This window comes from Pygocentrus nattereri, chromosome 2, assembly GCF_015220715.1.
Source record: "Pygocentrus nattereri isolate fPygNat1 chromosome 2, fPygNat1.pri, whole genome shotgun sequence".
NCBI classification, from domain to species: Eukaryota; Metazoa; Chordata; class Actinopteri; order Characiformes; family Serrasalmidae; genus Pygocentrus; species Pygocentrus nattereri.
The window spans coordinates 56,059,486-56,082,216 of record NC_051212.1 but is presented as its reverse complement, the minus strand read 5'-3'; the positions used below and the strand labels follow the sequence as shown (position 1 = coordinate 56,082,216).

The window sequence follows — 22,731 nt, the reverse complement described above, 5'->3', positions numbered from 1 at the left end:
GATACGGCTTCTACTGTTTCATTTAAAAAGCTCTATAATGTTCATATGATCCACACAGTCGCTCTGACAGACTGTAATACACTACAGGAAGCGTAGGGGGCGATACGGCTTCTACTGTTTCATTATAAAGCTCTATAATGTTCATATGATCCACACAGTCGCTCTGACAGACTGTAATACACTACAGGAAGCGTAGGGGGCGATACGGCTTCTACTGTTTCATTATAAAGCTCTATAATGTTCATATGATCCACACAGTCGCTCTGACAGACTGTAATACACTACAGGAAGCGTAGGGGGCGATACGGCTTCTACTGTTTCATTTAAAAAGCTCTATAATGTTCATATGATCCACACAGTCGCTCTGACAGACTGTAATACACTACAGGAAGCGTAGGGGGCGATACGGCTTCTACTGTTTCATTTAAAAAGCTCTATAATGTTCATATGATCCACACAGTCGCTCTGACAGACTGTAATACACTACAGGAAGCGTAGGGGGCGATACGGCTTCTACTGTTTCATTTAAAAAGCTCTATAATGTTCATATGATCCACACAGTCGCTCTGACAGACTGTAGTCCATTATACTCCTGGCCCCTATTCAGCCTCCCCGTCCCTGGGTGTGGAGGAGAACGCAACACAGCCTGGGCCATTAATTACTCACTGATCTTAACGTCTGTGACAGAGTGGGACTTTATTAGCTCCTCTAAAGGAAATCAATAAAGACTGGATTAACACTTCTGCCACACACCCACCCTCCTGCTGTAAATGCCTCCCAGTGTGGACAACAAAATGAGATTCTGCACAACGACCCCTGTCCGACCAATCAGCTCACACATACACACAGCAGGACTGACCTCATGCTCCTCTCCTTCGTGATTGATGCTCTCTGAGGAGTTCTTGTGAACTGGAAATAAAGAGAAACAGTTATTTCTGCTCTCGCTGCCTCATTAACAGTCAAATTACATGTTTTATTGACTTTCTAAGTGAACACATTCATGACAATTTTCAGCAAAGTCTTAGGTATGAGCCCACACACTATTCTCAGCCCAGCAGTGAGTGAGTGTGTGAGTGTGTATGTATGTATGTATGTATGTATGTATGTATGTATGCATGCATGCATATATATATATATATATATATATATATATATATATATATATATATATATATATATATATATATATATATATATATATATATTTATATATATATATATATATATATACAGAGACACACACACACACACACACACACACCTCGTGTGTGCCCGACCTCCTGGCGCTGGGTCTCGAGCGAGGTACCGCGTGTACCCGACCTTCTGGCGCTGCGTATCGAGCGAGGTACCGCGTGTACCCGACCTTCTGGCGCTGCGTATCGAGCGAGGTACCGCGTGTACCCGACCTCCTGGCGCTGCGTATCGAGCGAGGTACCGCGTGTACCCGACCTCCTGGCGCTGCGTATCGAGCGAGGTACCGCGTGTACCCGACCTCCTGGCGCTGCGTATCGAGCGAGGTACCGCGTGTACCCGACCTCCTGGCGCTGCGTATCGAGCGAGGTACCGCGTGTACCCGACCTCCTGGCGCTGCGTATCGAGCGAGGTACCGCGTGTACCCGACCTCCTGGCGCTGCGTATCGAGCGAGGTACCGCGTGTACCCAACCTTCTGCCGTTGGGTATCGAGCGAGGTACCGCGTGTACCTGACCTTCTGGCGTTGCGTATCGAGCGAGGTGCCACGTGTACCCGACCTTCTGGCGCTGCGTATCAAGCGGGGTACTGTGTGTACCCAACCTTCTGGCGCTGGGTATCGAGCGAGGTACCGCGTGTGCCCGACCTTCTGGCGCTGCGTATCAAGCGGGGTACTGTGTGTACCCAACCTTCTGGCGCTGGGTATCGAGCGAGGTACCGCGTGTACCCAACCTTCTGGCGTTGGGTATCGAGCGAGGTACCGCGTGTACCCAACCTTCTGGCGTTGGGTATCGAGCGAGGTACCGCATGTACCTGACCTTCTGGCGCTGCGTATCGAGCGAGGTGCCACGTGTGCCCGACCTTCTGGCGCTGCGTATCAAGCGAGGTACTGTGTGTACCCAACCTTCTGGCGCTGGGTATCGAGCGAGGTGCCGCGTGTGCCCGACCTTCTGGCGCTGCGTATCGAGCGAGGTACCGCGTGTACCCAACCTTCTGGCGTTGGGTATCGAGCGAGGTACCGCGTGTACCTGACCTTCTGGCGCTGCGTATCGAGCGAGGTGCCACGTGTGCCCGACCTTCTGGCGCTGCGTATCGAGCGAGGTACCGCGTGTACCCAACCTTCTGGCGTTGGGTATCGAGCGAGGTACCGCGTGTACCTGACCTTCTGGCGCTGCGTATCGAGCGAGGTGCCACGTGTACCCGACCTTCTGGCGCTGCGTATCAAGCGAGGTACTGTGTGTACCCAACCTTCTGGCGCTGGGTATCGAGCGAGGTGCCGCGTGTACCCGACCTTCTATGATGTTAAGTCTTCCAGCCTTCCCTCCAGATACTGAGTTCTTCATTCTCAGCATCGTCTGAAACACTTCACACTCCACTAACCCGTTTGAGTCACTCACTCTACCCTCCGAGGTTAATCTAGCGTGAGAGACCAGCTCACTGACCCGGGTCGTTTTGACTGAGACGACTCATCAGTTAACGACTCATCAGGTCACTGAACGGCTCGGGATCAATACAGGTCAGTGCAGAGCTACTGACCGTTGAGAGCAGTCTGCTCGATGGCCTAATGAACCCAACCAGGCTGATTAATGATGGTTAATGGCTCGACACGTCTGGGGTGCCGAGGACAGAGCCCGTCTACAGACATCGGGTTCTGTTTTAACGGTTCATGAACAACCAATTCAACGATCTGTATGTGCTGCGGATCTAACCGCAGACTCGACGTGTTCTCTGCACATCTGATTTTAATCTCGACGCAAAGCTGCTCCTTGTCTACATCGACTGAAACGGTCTGATGTTCAACCAAAAGTAATCGCTGCCCTAAAAACGGCAATAAATTAAATAACCGTATCAGAAGAATTCGTATCGTTTCATATTAGTCTGCACTTTAAGTGGAAGCTTCCATTATTACATTCACTACAATTTGACACAAGGTGCTCCTCTCAGGACGTTTTCAGTTTAATCGCGGTGAATTCCCGCCTCCACCTCCAACTCCAACTCCACCTCCTCAGTGCTCTTCTGTTTCTGCCGTCACTGATTGTAACTCGACTGCACTGCTGATTACTCCGACAACCAATCAGCCCTTATTTATGCTGTCCTGCTAAACTAGCAGATACAGTCAGTGTACCTATCTCCGTGTGGTCCGATGGGTGCGGCACATGGTCCCCTCGGCCCGGCATCGGCTCCTGGACAACACAGCATAAACAACAGGAGTCAAAACAAACAAGGAAGGACTTTAGAAGTGTGAGTGGATCTGCAGAATAGACTAATAATGTATGTTTGTTATTTATTTATATTCTTAACACTGCAGGATACGTAAATTAATAACATCAGGAACGTAAATCTCTGACCTCTCAACGATTCGATGACCATTCTTTAGAAAACAATTCAACGCATTATAAAACCAATACATTTGACTTTCCTCACCTGTATCATCTGTCGGCCGCACTCCACCGTCACCAGTTTGTGGCACTTCTTGTGCACCAGCAGCTTGCAGTTGATGCATTTATAGCCCTGCCGGCCCAGACCCCAGATCCGGTCAGTACAGATAGCACAGTGGGCCCGCTGCAACGGAGAGATCACCATAAAACACACTAATTAACCTCTTTAATTAGAAATGCAGTAAACTCACCACCCACTCTATTAGAAACACCCACCTTGTGCTTCCACTCACTGGCCACTTTATTAGAAACACCCACCTTGTGCTTCCACTCACCACCCACTCTATTAGAAACACCCACCTTGTGCTTCCACTCACTGGCCACTTTATTAGAAACACCCACCTTGTGCTTCCACTCACTGGCCACTTTATTAGAAACACCCACCCTGTGCTTCCACTCACTGGCCACTTTATTAGAAACACCCACCTTGTGCTTCCACTCACTGGCCACTTTATTAGAAACACCCACCTTGTGCTTCCACTCGCTGGCCACTTTATTAGAAACACCTGCCTTGTGCTTCCACTCACTGGCCACTTTATTAGAAACACCTACCTTGTGCTTCCACTCACTGGCCACTTTATTAGAAACACCCAAATTCCACTCAGATAAAGAGCCTGTCAGTGGTCAGGCATTGAGCACTAGAGGATGGACAACACAAACTGTGCATCATCAGAACGGCGATAGTCTATAACATAGTGAAGGGGTTTCTGATAAAGTGGCCATGGTGTGTATATTCTGAAATGCTATTTACAGCATTGCATGGTTGGGTAACACCTCTGCCTTCTACGCTGTAGACTGGGGTTCAGTGCCCCGCCTGGGTAACCACCCTACACTATACCAATAAGAGTCCTTGGGCAAGACTCCTAACACCACCTTCTCCTACCTCTGCAAAACACCATCAAAACTGTAAGTCGCTCTGGATAAGAGTGTCAGCCAAATGCTGTAAATGCTACACACACAGAGCTGGAGTGAATAAGCGTTCACTGCTGGTTACCCTGTTGAAGCGCTTGGCCTGGAAGGCGTGTCCGTTGGCGTAGTAGAGCTTCCTCCAGCGCCGCGCTCCACGCCGGTATATGGATTCTGTGGATTCAGAGGGACACGAGTTAACAGAGCAAACATTTCCTGACACACCAGAGAACCGTCACCATCATCAGGCACTGACGGGAGGAAGGCCTGTCGCTTTTTCGACATCTGCTCATTCCATCGTGCCAGAACGAGTGAATATAATCTCACCCTGTACATTTACGTTAACTTCCGTTATAAGGTTAGGGAATGTTTCACGCCGACAGACTAAAACTGCTCAGATTCCTCACAGATACAATTCAGAGGATCCAAATGGCGGAAAAAGCAATCATGACGTTCGTATTTTCACCATTTATCTGTTTTTAAACGTCATCGGAACATTTCGCTGCTGTGTGAACACTTCATGTAAATGAAACAGAAAAGTTCTGAAATCACTCGTTTACATTAAAGTAAAGAGCGTTTTCTCGCCCTCCTGCCAAGTACTTGAGATGCACGTTTTTCGTTGAACAGTGACGATAATTTAAAGCTAAGCTTAACACCTTTTCTTCGTGAGTGTGCGTGCATACGTACGTGTGTGCGTATATATGTGGTGTGTGCGTGTTGTGTGTGTGTGCGTATGTATGTGGTGTGTGTATGTGGTGTGTGCGTGTATGCATGTGGTGTGTGCGTGTATGCATGTGGTGTGTGCATGTTGTGTGCGTGTATGTATGTATATGGTGTGTGTATGTATATGGTGTGTGGTGTGTGTGTGTGTGTGTGCGTGTATGTGGTGTGTGTGTGTGCGTGTATGTGGTGTGTGTGTGTGTGTGTGTATGCATGTGGTGTGTGCGTGTTGTGTGCGTGTATATATGTATATGGTGTGTGTATGTATATGGTGTGTGGTGTGTGTGTGTGCGTGTGTGTGTGTGTGCGTGTGTGTGTGCGTGTATGTGGTGTGTGTGTGTGTGTGTATGTGGTGTGCGCGCGAAATGACTCAGAACCCGGCGCCTGTGTGGCGGAAGGAAGTGCGTCGGTTTACTGTGTAAACAAAAACAAATTCCTGGTTTGTTTGCGCACAGCAGGCTAATAAAGCCTGACCGTTATCTTTAGCCACTCCTCGTTAATATGAGCTCAGCACCGCGAGCGACGAGGACTCACTGTCTTCTCCTGGACACGGCATTCCCGGCTTCTCCGGAACGCAGGGAAACACTGCAGGGACACAACCAGGCTCAGATTAGAGAACCGATCAACTGTTTTTAATGATGATAAACAGCATCCATCGATTATCCACCTCTTCTCAGCCGCTTTCTTACGCACACAACCCAATTAAACAGGACTAATTAGTCTCATTTTAATTAATTACGCACCTGGGAAGTGCTTTGAAGCGTTAATAATATCTGATATACTAATAAAAGCATATTGTGACATTAATAGTAAATACTGTCATGTGGCCCAGCTCTAGCTATCAATATTTAACGGCGGGCTGTTGCTGCTAGATTAGAGGTGACATGCATGTATATTAATTACTTATTAAAAATAATAACAGATTCATTATTAATTGTTACAGAAAGCAAAAGCTCACTTTTACACCGAAAACAACATATTTTGGCCATTAAGATGAACACATGCTTTAATAAAACATTAAAAGAATTAATAAAAATTATAATTAAAAAGGTTAATAAGCATCTTACCGTGGATGATGAGTTCGGAGTCTTTGTTGAGCTCATAAAGCCGCAGAGCTTCTTCCAGCTCCAACTGAGACGACACAGTACAGGGGTCGCCTACACACACACACACACACACACACACACACACACACACACACACTTCAACGTTAAAGGGGAACTCCACCAAAAAAAAAAATCACTACACAATTAACTGGTTAAGATGTAATCAGAGCGGTTTGGTGTGAAACGCTCTGTTCTAGATAAAATCAGAACCGTTCACAGTGGTGGTGATGGGAACCAGACGTCCCTCTAAAAGCTCCTCACAGTGGTGGTGATGGGAACCAGACGTCCCTCTAAAAGCTCCTCACAGAAAGTTCCTACATGAACTGGTTCTGAATTCACTGCCTGATGACTGAGACGCTGTTTTATGAGAGTTTAGAGAACTTCAACTCCATTCATGGTGGAGGGAGACATGCAGGGCGCTGTGCGGCAAAATAGTCCCCAAAGAAAACTCATTATTCCAGATTTTCCACTGTTTTCCATCATCAGCATTCCATATAAGCTCAGAAGACTCGTGTGGGTTCTCTGGTGGTTCTGGATGGTAAATAAAGTGTCTATATCTGTGTTGTAGTCATGGCGACGCCTGGTTCCCATCACCACCACTGTAAAGACGTCTTTCCTGTGAAAACTGCTGCTGCATGAATTCTGCTTCATCAATGAAAAGCTGCGTTTGAACGAACTCCCCACTCCCAACTCTGTTAAACGCTCCCTCTGGTGTGGGTTCACGGTGCCGTTAGCAGCCAGACGGCCTTTTTCCTCAAGAGCACAGCTCAGAATCAGAGACACCGTGTCCTTGTCCAGCGTAGGGCTGGATATGGACCACGTCCACCGTTCCCCTGATCAATTACACCTCAGTATTTACTGCGTTCTCTTAAAACTCTCCCAACCGCATGTTTCACTACAGCGAGCGCGCGGTCAGTCAGATTTAGTGCAGTGTGTGACATTCTGAATAAACCGTACTCAGTTTTAAATCAAACAATATCGTAACGTGTATCTTTGTAAAGTATCGTGATGTTTGTTCCACATCATCCAGCTTCGGTCATTTTTATCCTTTTTGCCATTTGCTGAGAGGTCAGCGAGACAGTAATTCATCACTTCTCATCACCAGCTCTGCTGAACATCTAGTCAAGCTTCAGAGAAACGGGGCTCTCGTTCAGCCGCTTTCACTCGTTCAGCCGCTTTCACTCGTTTGTAGGCGAGGCGAATTTAACTAGCGAGTTCTGAGCCGAGCTGCATCAGGTGGAGCTGCACGGAGGACTCAGCTGATGACCTCTCGGCTCTCTGGACACAGGCGGTGAACAGAGGCGCGTAAGGGAGAACCGTAGAAGCAGTGCAGTGTCTGTACAGATGATGAGTGAGGAGGCACTTTGTAGGCGGATGTACTTACACGTTCTGTGCGAAATCACAAAAACAGTTCGTTGAAAATGGGCGGTTTAGTTTCCGTGTATGAACGGAGGAACGAACAGAAGACAGAAAAAATGTGAATAAATAAGGAAAAACAGAGAATACTGACGTTAATAAGGGACAATTAAATAAACAGAGCCGGAAAAAATTAACAAAGGAGTCAATAACACACCTTCCTCATCGATCCACTTCATGGTGAAGAGCTGGTCGTTATCCAGAGAACACATGTCCCTCACCTCGCTGGACAGACCCTCGTAGGAGATGGACGGCTCAAAGTGGGTGATCATGATGTCCCTGGATAAACACGAATAAACACGTCAGATCACAGCGAGGAGCTGTCAGACTTGATATTTGGGCATAATCGATATTTTTTCATAATTTTTTTTAATACAGAGTCAGATACCACACACAGAGTTAAATGAAGGTCGTTATCACGCTCTGCTACATCAGTGACCTCTGATCGAGCAGCGCTGGAGTGGAGCTTTAGTTCCACGTCAGAAAAGCTGCTCTGTACAGCTGTGAGTAAAGTAGGTTTCATAGTTTTGATCCTCGTCTGTCTCTTTCAGCAGAAAATCAATTAAAAACAAAGCCACTTACACTAATCACCTAATTACATGCGCATATGCTCACCTTACTGTACACACTGTACTTCTGCACACCTTAATTTCAGTACCAATATGAAGTGTCTCGCTCTGCTGCATCACCCACCGTTAAATTCCCCCATATAAAAGTCAAGACCACGTTTTCCATAAAAACTGCAGCTGTTTTGATATAAAAGTGATTAATCTTTCGGCCCCGGCTGAGAGGGGTCCGACTAAACCCTCCAATTCTTCGTCTTAAACCTGAACGCTTCACCATCAAACTAAACACTAAAAGTACACAGGTGCTGTACTTCACAGTCTACAGAGATGCTGGGGCGGCTGTAGGGCTGTAAATATAGATTAGACTCACATAATTAACCAAACATTACTGCAAATATTCCATAATCAACTCAAGCTCGAGGAAGATTTCGCCTTGACAACAGAGGAAGAAATAAACGACAGCCGCTCTCATTTTTATTACTGCTACAGATACGGTCAGCGTCACATCCTAATCAGCTGCTCCTCCACTTCTTTCATCTGCAGCCCTGACTCAACGGCTCTCTAATGTGAAACGTGACGTGGACCTCAGGAGGCGAGTCACACAGCTGCGTTCTCACTCACTCACACTCACACACACACACTCACACACTCACACACACACACACACACACACACACACCGGTCTGACGTCACTCACCCTCCATCCCAAAGCAAACAAACCTGTTTCAACACAGAAACCAAAACCTCCAGACCACTGAAACCACAGGTTACCGCGGTGACGTCTCAGGGACGCATACCACACCGAGATTCCTCGTTACACCATTTACACAGTGTAATTATCAGAGATATGATGGAGCTGATCGGCTGCGGCAGACGACTATAGACTCAGACACTGAGATACACACACACACGCACGCACGCACGCACGCGCGCACACACGCGCACACACACGCGCACACGCACACGCACGCACACACACACACACCTGAATTTATGAGCAAAAGCATGAATTATATTTATAGCATTTCATTTTTACGTTATTCTACTAACGCGTGTGTATATTATATACATATATAGTTTTCCAGTTTTTGATATAATTTGAAAATGCCGATGGTCCTATATATTGTGTGTAAATTTCATGATGAATGGACCAACAGAAATGACCTAAAACGACTTGGAAAAAAGTCTGGTTCCATTGCCTTACACTGAAATTAGAGTTAGTTTTTTCCTTCTCCTGTAAAGTTCCCATTTTGGAGATAGAAGGTTTTTTTTTTAATATATATAAGTTCAAGGAGATTCACATGAAAGAGGCCCTGATTATTCTGTAATTGCTCATTAATCTGAAAGAGACAACATGCAACGCGCTCCTCACGGACGCGAAGTCGAAGACGCCACCAGACGTCATCCTCTGGGATACGCTAAAGGAAAAGTCTATGGACGACCCGGCACTGTGGAAGATTTGAAGGAAAACATCCAGCGTGAAGTTGCTGCTGTTCCCCCTGATACGCTTGCCGACACGCTCAGGAACACGGAGCCGCCTCGAAATGTGTTGGAGATCAGTCCCAGTATCACATGTAATACGCGCGCGCACGCACGCACACACACACACACACACACACACACACACACACACACACACACACACACGCAGCTATTAAGCCATACTATAATAACCACCAGGCCGTAAACACTGAGCCTGTGTGCTCCGCTGTCCTGCAGGGCTTTTCACAGACAAATAATCAGAATAAAAGCTTCTCTCTCTCGTCTGGAGGCTGAACTCTCGTCCACTGAGAGGAAACATTCAGCCCTGAACTCATTCGCTGAGCGTGCCGGACTGACCGTCCACTGCTCCGCGCTATTCGGGTTAAACTCCTCACTTTTAACTGAAACCTAGGCTGAATAACGCAGGACCCATGTGCCAAACACAAGGCCCACAATCCTCTCCGGCCCACGAAGGTATTTTCATTTTCAATTAATATTTGCTCGTTTCACAGTGCGCTGCACTACATCCCCCAGCATGCACTGCAACACTGTGCTTGCAGACTAGCGGGGCAATACGGCCTCAAAACAAGATCACTGAACGGTTTTCCTCCACTGAGATTCGCATGTTCTGCACATCGAAAGATCAACAGCCAGATCGGAATTCACGCGGCTCTTACGTCAACCCCGGGTTAATCCCGGAGCTGCGGAGACTCAAACATTCGGGGTGATATTTCTGTAAAAAATCAGAAGAGACTGAACCGCTAGACGAGATTTCTAAAGAAACGTCTGAACACGAGAACAAGAGAACGAGGCTGCGGCGTTAAAGGACCCGAGGACTCGAACCGAAGAAGTGACCACGCCTTTTCACGGCTCGAACACATTCTGGGTGATGAGCCCAGCTGCCAGTCAGTGAAGCTTCACGGTGGCTCCTGTGATGCTGGTGCAGATGAAGCTCGGTGGCGTTCGGTGGCGGTTGTGATTGTTTACCTCTGGATGGAGCTGATCTGATCAGACTGTCACATGCAGATCACATTAAAAAGATAATCTGAGCAGCCAAACAAACAAATCAGATTCAGGCCACCTTTACCTGCTGCAGCCTTAGCTTTCATGTGACAGAGTGGACGTGGTGGAGTCACGTGGCACACACAACAACATTACTAACGACAGCAAGCGGTCAGCGGATGCTGAGGGGCATAGTGCGCAGAGGTCACCGACTTTCTGCAGAGTCCATCGCTACAGACCTCCAGACTTCATGTGGCCTTCAGATCAGCTCAAGAACAGCGTAGAGAGCTTCATGGAATGGGTTTCCATGGCCGAGCAGCTGCATCCAAGCCTTACATCACCAAGCGCAGTGCAAAGCGTGGAATGCAGTGGTGTAAAGCGCCGCCACTGGACTCTAGAGCAGTGGAGACGAGTTCTCTGGAGTGACCAATCACGCTTCTCTGTCTGGAAATCCGATGGACGAGTCTGGGTTTGGCGGTTGCCAGGAGACGGTACTTGTCTGACTGCATTGTGCCGAGTGTAAAGTTTGGTGGAGGGGGGATCATGGTGTGGGTTGTTTTTCAGGAGTTGGGCTCGGCCCCTTAGTTCCAGTGAAAGGAACTCTTAAAGCTTCAGCACCGAGAGATTTTGGACAATTTCACGCTCCCAACTTTGTGGGAACAGTTTGGGGACGGCCCCTTCCTGCTCCAACATGACTGCACACCAGTGCACAAAGCAGGTCCATAAAGACGTGGATGAGCCAGTTTGGTGCTCACAAATGTGCTTCTGGAAGAACGGTCAGAAATTCCCATAAACACTCCTAACCCTTGTGGAAAGCCTTCCCAGAAGAGCTGAAGCTGTTATAGCTGCAAAGGGTGGGCTGCCTGAAGCGAGGTTCTATTAAAAAGGATAAGCTTCGTCACGGTTCTCCGGCACCGATTTGAGCATTTCTGAGATGCCGTCGTCACTCGCTCTGAAAGCTGCGCTCGCTGTGACGACCGAGGAACCGGAGGGAGGAATAAGCTCCGACATGTCTGGCTGAAGCTTCTGGAACAGCAGGTTTTTCAGGTCTTTGGTGAATAACATGCGCGGGAGTCGACACACGCGGCGGCAACATGACTACAGCGCTGAGCTATTCCAGCACCACTTCACCACCGACGACACCGTCGCACAGATACGCAGGACGGTACCAGACTGAGTGGGCGTGAGGAGGAACAGGGGCACATGCAGCTGTACAGAAGGCATTTAAACCATTTCAAACTACTTAAAACCTTTTATCTGGGCTGCATGCGCCCTCCAGCAAGAACACACCGGAACAGACACAAACAAACCTCAACACAGCAGTCAGAAAGGCAAAGTTATGAACATGTAGGTGATGAGAAGAACAGGTCAGAGCCGTTCACAGTGGTGGTGATGGGAACCAGACGTCCCTCTAAAAGCTCCTACAGAAAGTTCCTACATGAACTGGTTCTGAATTCACTGCCTGATGACTGAGACGCTGTTTTATGAGAGTTTAGAGAACTTCAACTCCATTCATGGTGGAGGGAGACATGCAGGGCGCTGTGCGGCAAAATAGTCCCCAAAGAAAACTCATTATTCCAGATTTCCCACTGTTTTCCATCATCAACATTCCATATAAGCTCAGAAGACTCGTGTGGGTTCTCTGGTGGTTCTGGATGGTAAATAAAGTGTCTTTATCTGTGTTGTAGTCATGGCAACACCTGGTTCCCATCACCACCACTGTAACACCCCATTCGGGAGCTTTGCATATTATTCTAGACCGAAAAGATCCAAAGAATAGAAGAACAGAACGTGGAATTTTCCGTTCCACCTTAACGGTGCAGCCATTACAGGCTGGTGCCCATTTAAGGTGGAACGGAGAAATTGGCAAAGGATCAATATCTTCGTACGTTCTAAGCTGAGAGACGGCGGATGGACTCGAGTTGATTTTACAGGTTTTAATGCAGTCCAGGCTCGGTCTCCGTCAGCGTGGCTCCATCTACACGGTGTCAGAGCGTGACAGGAGCAGGGTTTACAATGCCGGCCTGTAGTGACCCCCTCACTGGTCTCGGGGTCATCTACAGCCATGACGACACACAAAACACAATATACGATATACTAACTTATATATAGATATACGAACTTCAGATAATACAGCCGCTCATCCGGGTTTCAGCGAAGCCACGATTCATATCAGCCTGAATGAAATTAAACTCTAACAGATACGAAGCTTCTCTCTATTCATCAAACCTCATTAGCAGAGAGATTCACACACGGGACGAACGTCAACACCACAATATGATTAACACCCTCATCAGGCAATTAACGCTGCTTCTATATATAACGCGCTGTTTTTTAAACCTATAGAATTCCGCACCGAGTCTTCAAACGAGTTGCAACCTGCTGATATTATTATTATTACTGCTAATAATGATATTATTATGGTTCTGTCTCGAACATTGAGTTTAAACGTTCCTCTGGATCTCCACACATACATGCTGTATACGGTTCTACAGGGAATCTTTCTGAAGATGGTTCTACATGGCACCAAACAGGGTTCTGCTATCAGAACGGCGCCGAGCTCGTGACCCTTTTCCGGTGCTCTACAGAACCATTTACAGTGTTCTGTACTCGTCAGAAGATAATCAGAGCACGCACAGAACCACGTAATGAAAACTAAATGGTTCTACACAGAACTCACGCTCGGAACAGAACCAGTCAAGCGTGAATTAAACAGAACCACTCTATTAAAGAACCCTTGAGGAAGCTTCTTTTAGAAAGAGCGTAAGGAATTACGAGGAGTTGTGAGATAAAACGGTCACCTAGAACTGACCGATGACCCATCAGCGTCAATCATGGACCTAAAAAAAACATCTAATTAGTTTAGTTTAAAGCAGGTAAACACAGCCAGCTCGAGCCGTGTCCACCTGTACCTCCCATTACAATCAAACGGCCGTCTTATGTTCTAATAATAACAATAACAATAATAATAATAACAGCAATAACAATAATAATAATAACAGACAGCATGCACTCAGACAGCTGGCGCTTTCAAATTTCCTACATTAATTTAAGTGTTCACGATGGAAAACAGTGGAAAATCTGGAATAATGAGTTTTCTTTGGGGACTATTTTGCCGCACAGCGCCCTGCATGTCTCCCTCCACCATGAATGGAGTTGAAGTTCTCTAAACTCTCATAAAACAGCGTCTCAGTCATCAGGCAGTGAATTCAGAACCAGTTCATGTAGGAACTTTCTGTAGGAGCTTTTAGAGGGACGTCTGGTTCCTATCACCACCACTGTGAGGAGCTTTTAGAGGGACGTCTGGTTCCCATCACCACCACTGTGAGGAGCTTTTAGAGGGACGTCTGGTTCCCATCACCACCACTGTGAGGAGCTTTTAGAGGGACGTCTGGTTCCCATCACCACCACTGTGAGCAGCTCTGACTCGGTGAGTTTATCTAGAACAGAGAACCCGCTCTGTTTACATCTGAACCCTCTAATCAGGCAGGAATTCTGAGGAATCGGGTGGGGTTCCCCTTCCCGGCTGTGTTTGGCTAAAGCGGAGCAGTTCTGAAGTTCTGTTAGCAGACCTATGCTAAGCTAACTCCACACCCACGGCTCGAGCCACCGGCGTGATTAGACCGCAGTAAAGTCTGTTTTTAGGGTGTTTTTCTAGGTTTAAGCGCTTAAATCGGTGAATAAGCTCACCCGCGGTAGTAGGCCTTCACCCGGACCTGGTGCTGGTTCTCCACCGGGTGGGTCGCACTGCTGTCCCGCAGCGTCGGCATCGCGCACCGCCAGCCAGCGAAGCCCCGGAGAAACCGCCTTAACCGGCCCCGTTACGACTAAACCGAGTCTCGGTCGACGGAGCCGCTTGTCCGGGGTGTGTCAGCGGGACGGAGCGGAGCGGGAAGCGGGCTGGAGTTAATGTGTAAGCGGCTCCGACTGGAACAGCGTCGGCCTGGGAACGGAGCTGGAACTCTTAACACCCCCACACGCTCTGTGCGGTGGACTCGACCGCGGACTGAACCAACACTGGAATGCGCAGGGGCGCGAAGTCATTTCCACACAATTTCACAGATACTTTGACCTGACATCGAGCACAAATGAGGTTAAAACGTCGGAACGAGATACGGACTAACAGAACCGAGTGGTGTTCGCGGCCAAACAACACGAAACACTCCCGCTATGAGTTCGAGAACCCTTATCGCGTATAATGGACGCGTCCGACCTCAGTCGGTATGTACCATATGACCGCGTGGAGGAGGGGGAGGCGAGCCCTCCTTCAAGTAATCTCTGTAATCTCAGCTCTCGGACTCGGCAGCTCCTCCTGGAGTGAAGCAGGAACTGGCCTGACTTTAAATCTCCAGTATGAGTCAATTCACGGCTGAGAAACTCTCCCTGCTGGTTCCTGGTGTTGTCCAATAGTCTCTAATGGTGTTCTGTGTTTTCCTGGTGGGTTGATATCACAGTGAAAAGGGCTCTAATGGTTCATCAGCCAGGTGTTCTGATCCCAGGTGCATTTGATGGTCTCCTAATGGAGTCTGAATGTGTCCTGCAGGGAACTGGTGGTCTCTTATGGTAAGCTAATTCCCATTAGAATGTAAAACAATCAGGTTCCCTCCTGATGGTTCCAGTGGTGCTTTTCTTCAGCAGGGAGATCATATATCACCGCGTTCTCTGGCCATGGAGTCTGGACCGGGTTAATAATCTGGTTTGGTACCGAAAGTCTCAGCCGAACTTGAATTAAATTCGTGTACAGGTCCATCTGTGGTTTACCACACAGCTTTAGTCCATCACCTGCACCCTCCAGGTCCTGATGTTGGGTACAGGTGCGTGATGTTGTTGCTGTGGTTACGACTTGACCCTCCTCCTGACAGACCCACATGATCTACTGTTTCATGGTTACAGGTTACCTCCACCTAAGCTGGTGGGTCCATTTATGGTTTATGAACCAGCTTTAGTCTATTCTCCACCCCCCCAACTCTGGATGTTTCTATGGTTACACGTGCCGATGTTGTTGCTATGGTTACGGCTTGACCCTTCCACTGATATCACGCAACCGACCCAACGTTTTAATGGTGATGGTTTGGCCCCCCAGAACTTTATACTGTTGCTTTGGATGCCCCCCACCCCGGTACCTGATATTGTTGCTATGGTTACAGCTTCACCCTCCTCCTGAGAGACCCACCATATCTACTGTTTGATGGTAACAGGTTTCCCCCTCGTAACCTGCTGTGATTGATATGGCTGTGGGTCCTTTTATGGTTTATGAAGCAACTTTAGTCTCCACCCCCCGCCCCCTCCGCCATCTATCACTGTTTCTATGGTTACTGACAGCGCCTCCAAACCTAAGTACCTGATACTGTTGCTATGGTTACGGAACAGATGTAAACACCCCCCGCCCCGCCATCTATCACTGTTTCTATGTTTACTGACAGCGCCCCCAAACCTAAGTACCTGATACTGTTGCTATGGTTACGGAATGGGCCCCAGTACCTGACACTGTTACTATGGTTACAGTACAGGCCCCACTACCTGGTGGTGTTACCATAGTTACAGCTTGGCTTGTCCCTCACACGTCCCGATGCTGTTGCAGGGAGTAATATAAAGGCCTTGTTCAGAATGCAGAACACTTGATGACACTTATCTACTAAATTACAAAATAACCATACAGTACTGAAAAGAGCCGCTAGTCCATGTTGCTTATCTATCTACTATTTTAAAAAGCAAACAGTGTTTAGCAAACACACTCATTAGACTCTAAACAGGAAGCACAAACGCCTTCTTTACAAACACAGACGTTCCTGCTAGAGCCTGAGTGGACGGATAAAACCTCAGTGCTGAGAACTCCAGATGTTTTATTAAACATTGTAAGAGAAGAACTGAGTAAAGGAAACCGTCATCTGGAGTTTTCCCCATCTGCCGCATCACTTACACCAATCAGGCGTCACATACTGACCACCTCCTCGTTTCTACACTCACTGTCCACTCTATCAGCTCCACTTACTGTATAGCTGCACTCTGTAGTTCTACAGTTACAGACTGTAGTCCATCTGTTTCTCTGATACTCTGTTACCCTGTTCTTCAGTGGTCAGGACCCCCATGGACCCTCACAGAGCAGGTACTGTTTGGGTGGTGGGTCATTCTCAGCACTGCAGTAACACTGACGTGGTGGTGGTGTGTTAGTGTGTGTTGTGCTGGTCTGAGTGGATCAGTGCTGTGGAGTTTTTAAACACTGTGTTCTTCAAGGGTATATGGGATCATTTCCATGGTGAAATGGTTCTTCCGACTGATGGAGAGTGTGTTGTTTGTGGTTCTGTACAGCACCAAAAAGGGGCACAAGCTTGACACTGTCAACAGCAGAACCCTTTTTGGTGCCGTATAGAACCATAAACACCACGTTCTCCTTCAGTCTGAAGAAGCATTTCACCATGCCGTGCGAAATGGTTCTATATAGCTAAACAGAACCATTGCCTTTGCTAAAGAACCCTTAAAAGTGTAGTTTGGACACGTCACTCCTGATTTACTGGTTTTTCAGTCTGATGTACCTCTTCCTCCCGCTCAGCAGGGGGCGCTGCTGACTCACATCTCTTTTCAGCGTTTTGTGTTTCTCTCCATTTTAGACCATCAGACCCCACCCGTATTCCGTCAGGCCCCGTCTCTGATTGGCTCCTGCGCTCTGGTTCGCCCTGCTGCCCGACTTACTGCAGTGCGTCAGAGGGCCGGCAGGGGTCGCCAGAGAGAGACATGAAAATGAACGGGGGTGAATGGAGCTGGATTCTGCATGGAACCAAAAAGGGTTACAAGCCTAACACGGTGCTGCATAGAACCATATTCAACACGTTCTTCATCAGCCTGAAAAAACCTTTCACCATGCAGAACCACCTCATCACGCAGAGGGTTCTTTGAGTGTTCATGGCTCGAAGTTTCTTTTCTAAAGAACATTTGAAGAACCGCCTTTTTAAGAGGTTTTTATTGTTTCTCTTATTTTTCCTGGAACGTTACTTTTACTTTTATTCAGTTTACTTATACTTTGTTTTTTTGTATTTTCATGTAATAAATATAGATTATTATTATTATTATTATTATTATTGTTAGTTATATTTACTGCTCAGTTCTTTTAGCTGTACTGAATATCTGTACCCCAGTACTCCTGTATGTGTTCTTGTCTCTAGGGTGGTGCTGATACGGTACTCAGTGTTGGTATCGGTCCGATACCGGCCGCGGTCACTGGATCGGGTATGAACAGAAAATCTTGATATGAACCATTAAACCTAAACTTTCATGGAAATGTCTGTAAAAGCTTTTGCGCAAGGCTGCAGCTTCAACTTTAATTTAGATGCTGTAATAGTGCTGACCAGTCAAAAGTACTGCTCAAAGTTCAGAGACTTCTTTCTTTAAACTGAGTAAAGTTTGTTTTTATTGGGCCCTTTTTGTTCTTTAATACCTTACAGGTAACAACGCTGTGCAGGAGCTCCATAGAGACCCATTCATTTTGAACTCTCTCACCAGCGCCCTCTGGCGGACTCTACTGGAAACGTTCAACGAGCGAGAGCCGAGGCTTCTATCCAATCACTGCGCAGGAGGCGGGGTCTCCCGGAATACGGGTGGAGAGAGTGGCGTCTCGCCATAGCGGAGGGCAGACAGGTAAGAGGGATGCACCTTCAGCTCATGGCACCTGGAGAAAGCGGCGCGCGGGAGGATTAGGCTCAGGGGACTGACTTTAAAGGGAAGTTAAGGACGGAGGAAGCTTTGGTCTAAACGATGGAGAGGGAAGGAGGGGGGGGGGCTCTGTGCTGCAGGAAGGGGGCGTTTCACCAGCAGGCTCTGCAGCACACTGGAACACAGCCGCTGAGCAGGTTCAGCTTTAGACTGAATGTGTGTTCAGGTTTAGTCTGGAACTGCAGTTTAGGGCTGGAATTTAAACGTGATGCGCACCATGAGTGACACATCCACATTCACTGTGTCAGGTTTAGTCTGGAGCAGTGCAGGTTTAGGTTTAGTCTGTAGCTGTTCAGGTTTAGGTTTAGTCTGTAGCTGTAGCTGTGCAGGTTTAGTCTGGAGCAGTGCAGGTTTAGGTTTAGTCTGTAGCTGTTCAGGTTTAGGTTTAGTCTGTAGCTGTAGCTGTGCAGGTTTAGTCTGGAGCAGTGCAGGTTTAGGTTTAGTCTGGAGCTGTTCAGGTTTAGGTTTAGTCTGTAGCTGTAGCTGTGCAGGTTTAGTCTGGAGCAGTGCAGGTTTAGGTTTAGTCTGGAGCTGTTCAGGTTTAGGTTTAGTCTGTAGCTGTAGCTGTGCAGGTTTAGTCTGGAGCTGTGCAGGTTTAGGTTTAGTCTGGAGCTGTTCAGGTTTAGGTTTAGTCTGTAGCTGTAGCTGTGCAGGTTTAGTCTGTAGCTGTAGCTGTGCAGGTTTAGTCTGGAGCTGTGCAGGTTTAGGTTTAGTCTGGAGTTGTGCAGGTATAGGCTAAGTCTGGAGCTGTGCAGGTATAGGTTTAGTCTGGAGCTGTGCAGGTTTAGATTTGGACTGGAGCTGTGTAGGTTTCGTCTGGAGCTGTGCAGATTTAGGTTTAGACTGGAGCTGTTCAGGTTTAGTCTGTAGCTGTGGCTGTGCAGGTTTAGTCTGGAGCTGTGCAGGTTTAGGTTTAGTCTGGAGCTGTGCAGGTTTGAGTTTACTCTGGTGTTGTGGAGTTCAGTCTGTAGCTGTGCAGGTTTAGGTTTAGTGTGTAGCTGTGCAGGTTTAGTCTGGAGCTGTGCAGGTTTGAGTTTACTCTGGTGTTGTGGAGTTTAGTCTGGAGCTGTGCAGGTTTAGGTTTAGTGTGTAGCTGTGCAGGTTTAGTCTGGAGCTGTGCAGGTTTGAGTTTACTCTGGTGTTGTGGAGTTCAGTCTGTAGCTGTGCAGGTTTAGGTTTAGTGTGTAGCTGTGCAGGTTTAGTCTGGAGCTGTGCAGGTTTGAGTTTACTCTGGTGTTGTGGAGTTTAGTCTGGAGCTGTGCAGGTTTAGTCTGGAGCTGTGCAGGTTTAGGTTTAGTCTGGTGTTGTGGAGTTTAGTCTGGAGCTGTGCAGGTTTAGGTTTAGTCTGGTGTTGTGGAGTTTAGTCTGGAGCTGTTCAGGTTTAGGTTTAGTCTGGTGTTGTGGAGTTTAGTCTGGAGCTGTTCAGGTTTAGGTTTAGTCTGGTGTTGTGGAGTTTAGTCTGGAGCTGTTCAGGTTTAGGTTTAGTCTGGTGTTGTGGAGTTTAGTCTGGAGCTGTGCAGGTTTAGTCTGGAGCTGTTCAGGTTTAGGTTTAGTCTGGAGCTGTGCAGGTTTAGTCTGGAGCTGTTCAGGTTTAGGTTTAGTCTGGAGCTGTTCAGGTTTAGGTTTAGTCTGGAGCTGTGCAGGTTTAGTCTGGAGCTGTTCAGGTTTAGGTTTAGTCTGGAGCTGTGCAGGTTTGAGTTTACTCTGGTGTTGTGGAGTTTAGTCTGGAGCTGTGCAGGTTTAGGTTTAGTCTGGAGCTGTTCAGGTTTAGGTTTAGTCTGGAGCTGTGCAGGTTTAGTCTGGAGCTGTTCAGGTTTAGGTTTAGTCTGGAGCTGTGCAGGTTTGAGTTTACTCTGGTGTTGTGGAGTTTAGTCTGGAGCTGTGCAGGTTTAGTCTGGAGCTGTGCAGGTTTAGTCTGGAGCTGTTCAGGTTTAGGTTTAGTCTGGAGCTGTTCAGGTTTAGGTTTAGTCTGTAGCTGTGCAGGTTTAGTCTGGAGCTGTTCAGGTTTAGGTTTAGTCTGGAGCTGTGCAGGTTTAGTCTGTAGCTGTGCAGGTTTAGTCTGGAGCTGTGCAGGTTTAGTCTGTAGCTGTGCAGGTTTGGGTTTACTCTGGTGTTGTGGAGTTCAGTCTGGAGCTGTTCAGGTTTAGGTTTAGTCTGGAGCTGTTCAGGTTTAGGTTTAGTCTGGAGCTGTGCAGGTTTGAGTTTACTCTGGTGTTGTGGAGTTCAGTCTGGAGCTGTTCAGGTTTAGGTTTAGTCTGGAGCTGTTCAGGTTTAGGTTTAGTCTGGAGCTGTGCTGCTTTTCTGCTGAATAATCGTTTAATTTAGCTCCTAAACAGTTTCATGTAAATTAAATATGTGATGATCTTGCTTGTTCTGCCTCCTACTCAGTGACCCCTGACCCCACCTACCCTGGTGACCTGGATAATCAGTCATGGAGGGAGAGAGCATTGAAGTAGTGGCCTCCAGCTGCACAGTCCTGACCACCACAGTGTCCAGCACATCCACACCCATCACTCAGCGCACACAGACCAACCACACAGACCGGCAGACCGTCCAGGTAACCCGCACTCTGAGCGCAGGTCTGACTGCAGGCAGCAGGACTCCGAACGCAGAGTTAATTAAAGCGTTAGTTTGACGGAAAAAACAAAAACCGTTTCCCTTCTTAACCCAAACGTAGTCAATCAGACGTGTCTGTACCGCAGGGCTGTGAGGATCGGACGCGCGTGCCGCAGTAACTAGCCTGACTCTAACTGCAGGCCTAAATCATCACCGCTCATCCCAAAAGCTCCTCTGAGACTCTCCTAAACTGTGCCTGTGTTGTAGGTGATCCAGCAGGCTGTGCACAGACCCGCAGGTGTGGCTCAGTACCTGCAGCAGATGTACGCAGCACAGCAACATCACATAATGCTGCAGACCCTCCATCAACACCAACAGACAACCAGCCCCACTACATACAGCACAGCATCCACACAGCAGGTGAGTCAGCGGTGTATCAGGATGACGTCCACATGTGGGCATCGGGGTGTGAACGGCAGGCAACTACATCCAGACTGAAACAGGGTTGACAGTAGACAGATGTCGGTGTGAGTCCGAGTCGAGTCTTTAGTCTCTGGTGTGTGAGTCCGAGTTGAGTCTTGAGTCTCTGGTGTGTGAGTCCGAGTCGAGTCTTGAGTCTCTGGTGTGTGAGTCCGAGTCGAGTCTTGAGTCTCTGGTGTGTGAGTCCGAGTCGAGTCTTGAGTCTCTGGTGTGTGAGTCCGAGTCGAGTCTTGAGTCTCTGGTGTGCGAGTCCGAGTCGAGTCTTGAGTCTCTGGTGTGTGAGTCCGAGTAAAGTCTCGAGTCTCTGGTGTGCGAGTCCGAGTTGAGTCTCGAGTCTCTGGTGTGCGAGTCCGAGTCGAGTCTTGAGTCTCTGGTGTGAGAGTCCGAGTAGAGTCTTGAGACTCTGGTGTGCGAGTCCGAGTCGAGTCTTGAGTCTCTGGTGTGTGAGTCCGAGTAAAGTCTCGAGTCTCTGGTGTGCGAGTCCGAGTTGAGTCTCGAGTCTCTGGTGTGCGAGTCCGAGTAGAGTCTTGAGTCTCTGGTGTGTGAGTCCGAGTAAAGTCTCGAGTCTCTGGTGTGCGAGTCCGAGTTGAGTCTTGAGTCTCTGGTGTGTGAGTCCGAGTCGAGTCTTGAGTCTCTGGTGTGTGAGTCCGAGTTGAGGCTCGAGCCTCTGGTGTGCGAGTCCGAGTAAAGTCTCGAGTCTCTGGTGTGCGAGTCTGAGTAGAGTCTTGAGTCTCTGGTGTGCGAGTCCGAGTTGAGTCTCGAGTCTCTGGTGTGCGAGTCCGAGTTGAGTCTCGAGTCTCTGGTGTGCGAGTCCGAGTTGAGTCTCGAGTCTCTGGTGTGCACGTCTGAGTTGAGTCTTGAGTCTGTGGTGTGTGAGTCTTGGTCAAATCTCAAGTCTCTTGGGTGAGAGTCTGAGCCTCGAGTCTCTGGGGTGAGAGTCTGAGCCTCGAGTCTCTGGGGTGAGAGTCTGAGCCTCGAGTCTCTGGGGTGAGAGTCTGAGCCTCGAGTCTCTGGGGTGAGAGTCTGAGTCAAGTCTCTAATCTCTGCTGTGTGAGTGCAAGTTGAATCTCAAGTCGGACTTACGTTAAGAGTTTCTGGAGTGCAAGTCAGAGTTGAGTCTCGAGTGTCTGAGGTATGAATTTGATGCAAGTCTCAAGTCTAT

At 48.1% G+C, this 22,731-nt stretch overlaps 2 protein-coding genes across 5 annotated transcripts in view; one reads left to right on the top strand and one right to left on the bottom strand.

Moving 5' to 3' along the window:
* The window catches only part of prkci (protein kinase C, iota), a 33,508-nt gene extending 18,619 nt beyond the window's left edge, over nt 1-14,889 (bottom strand). The window contains exons 1-8 of the mRNA XM_037545144.1: nt 14,517-14,889; nt 7,934-8,055; nt 6,322-6,411; nt 5,789-5,839; nt 4,623-4,708; nt 3,615-3,752; nt 3,316-3,373; nt 860-909 (exon numbers count right to left, since the gene is read on the bottom strand). Of these exons, the coding sequence (XP_037401041.1) occupies nt 860-909; nt 3,316-3,373; nt 3,615-3,752; nt 4,623-4,708; nt 5,789-5,839; nt 6,322-6,411; nt 7,934-8,055; nt 14,517-14,596 (675 nt within the window). The 5' untranslated portion in view covers nt 14,597-14,889. The remainder of the gene's footprint in view (nt 1-859; nt 910-3,315; nt 3,374-3,614; nt 3,753-4,622; nt 4,709-5,788; nt 5,840-6,321; nt 6,412-7,933; nt 8,056-14,516) is intronic.
* A 2,573-nt stretch (nt 14,890-17,462) lies between these two features.
* Nucleotides 17,463-22,731, top strand: part of LOC108444339 (polyhomeotic homolog 3 (Drosophila)) — a 32,018-nt gene continuing 26,749 nt past the window's right edge. The window contains exons 1-5 of one of the 4 annotated variants that reach the window (XM_037545130.1): nt 17,463-17,779; nt 17,987-18,050; nt 18,266-18,458; nt 20,922-21,090; nt 21,357-21,509. In XM_037545130.1, the coding sequence (XP_037401027.1) occupies nt 20,965-21,090; nt 21,357-21,509 (279 nt within the window). In that variant the 5' untranslated portion in view covers nt 17,463-17,779; nt 17,987-18,050; nt 18,266-18,458; nt 20,922-20,964. The remainder of the gene's footprint in view (nt 17,780-17,986; nt 18,051-18,265; nt 18,459-20,921; nt 21,091-21,356; nt 21,510-22,731) is intronic. The other 3 variants (XM_037545123.1, XM_037545125.1, XM_037545127.1) reach the window with 3 other exon arrangements.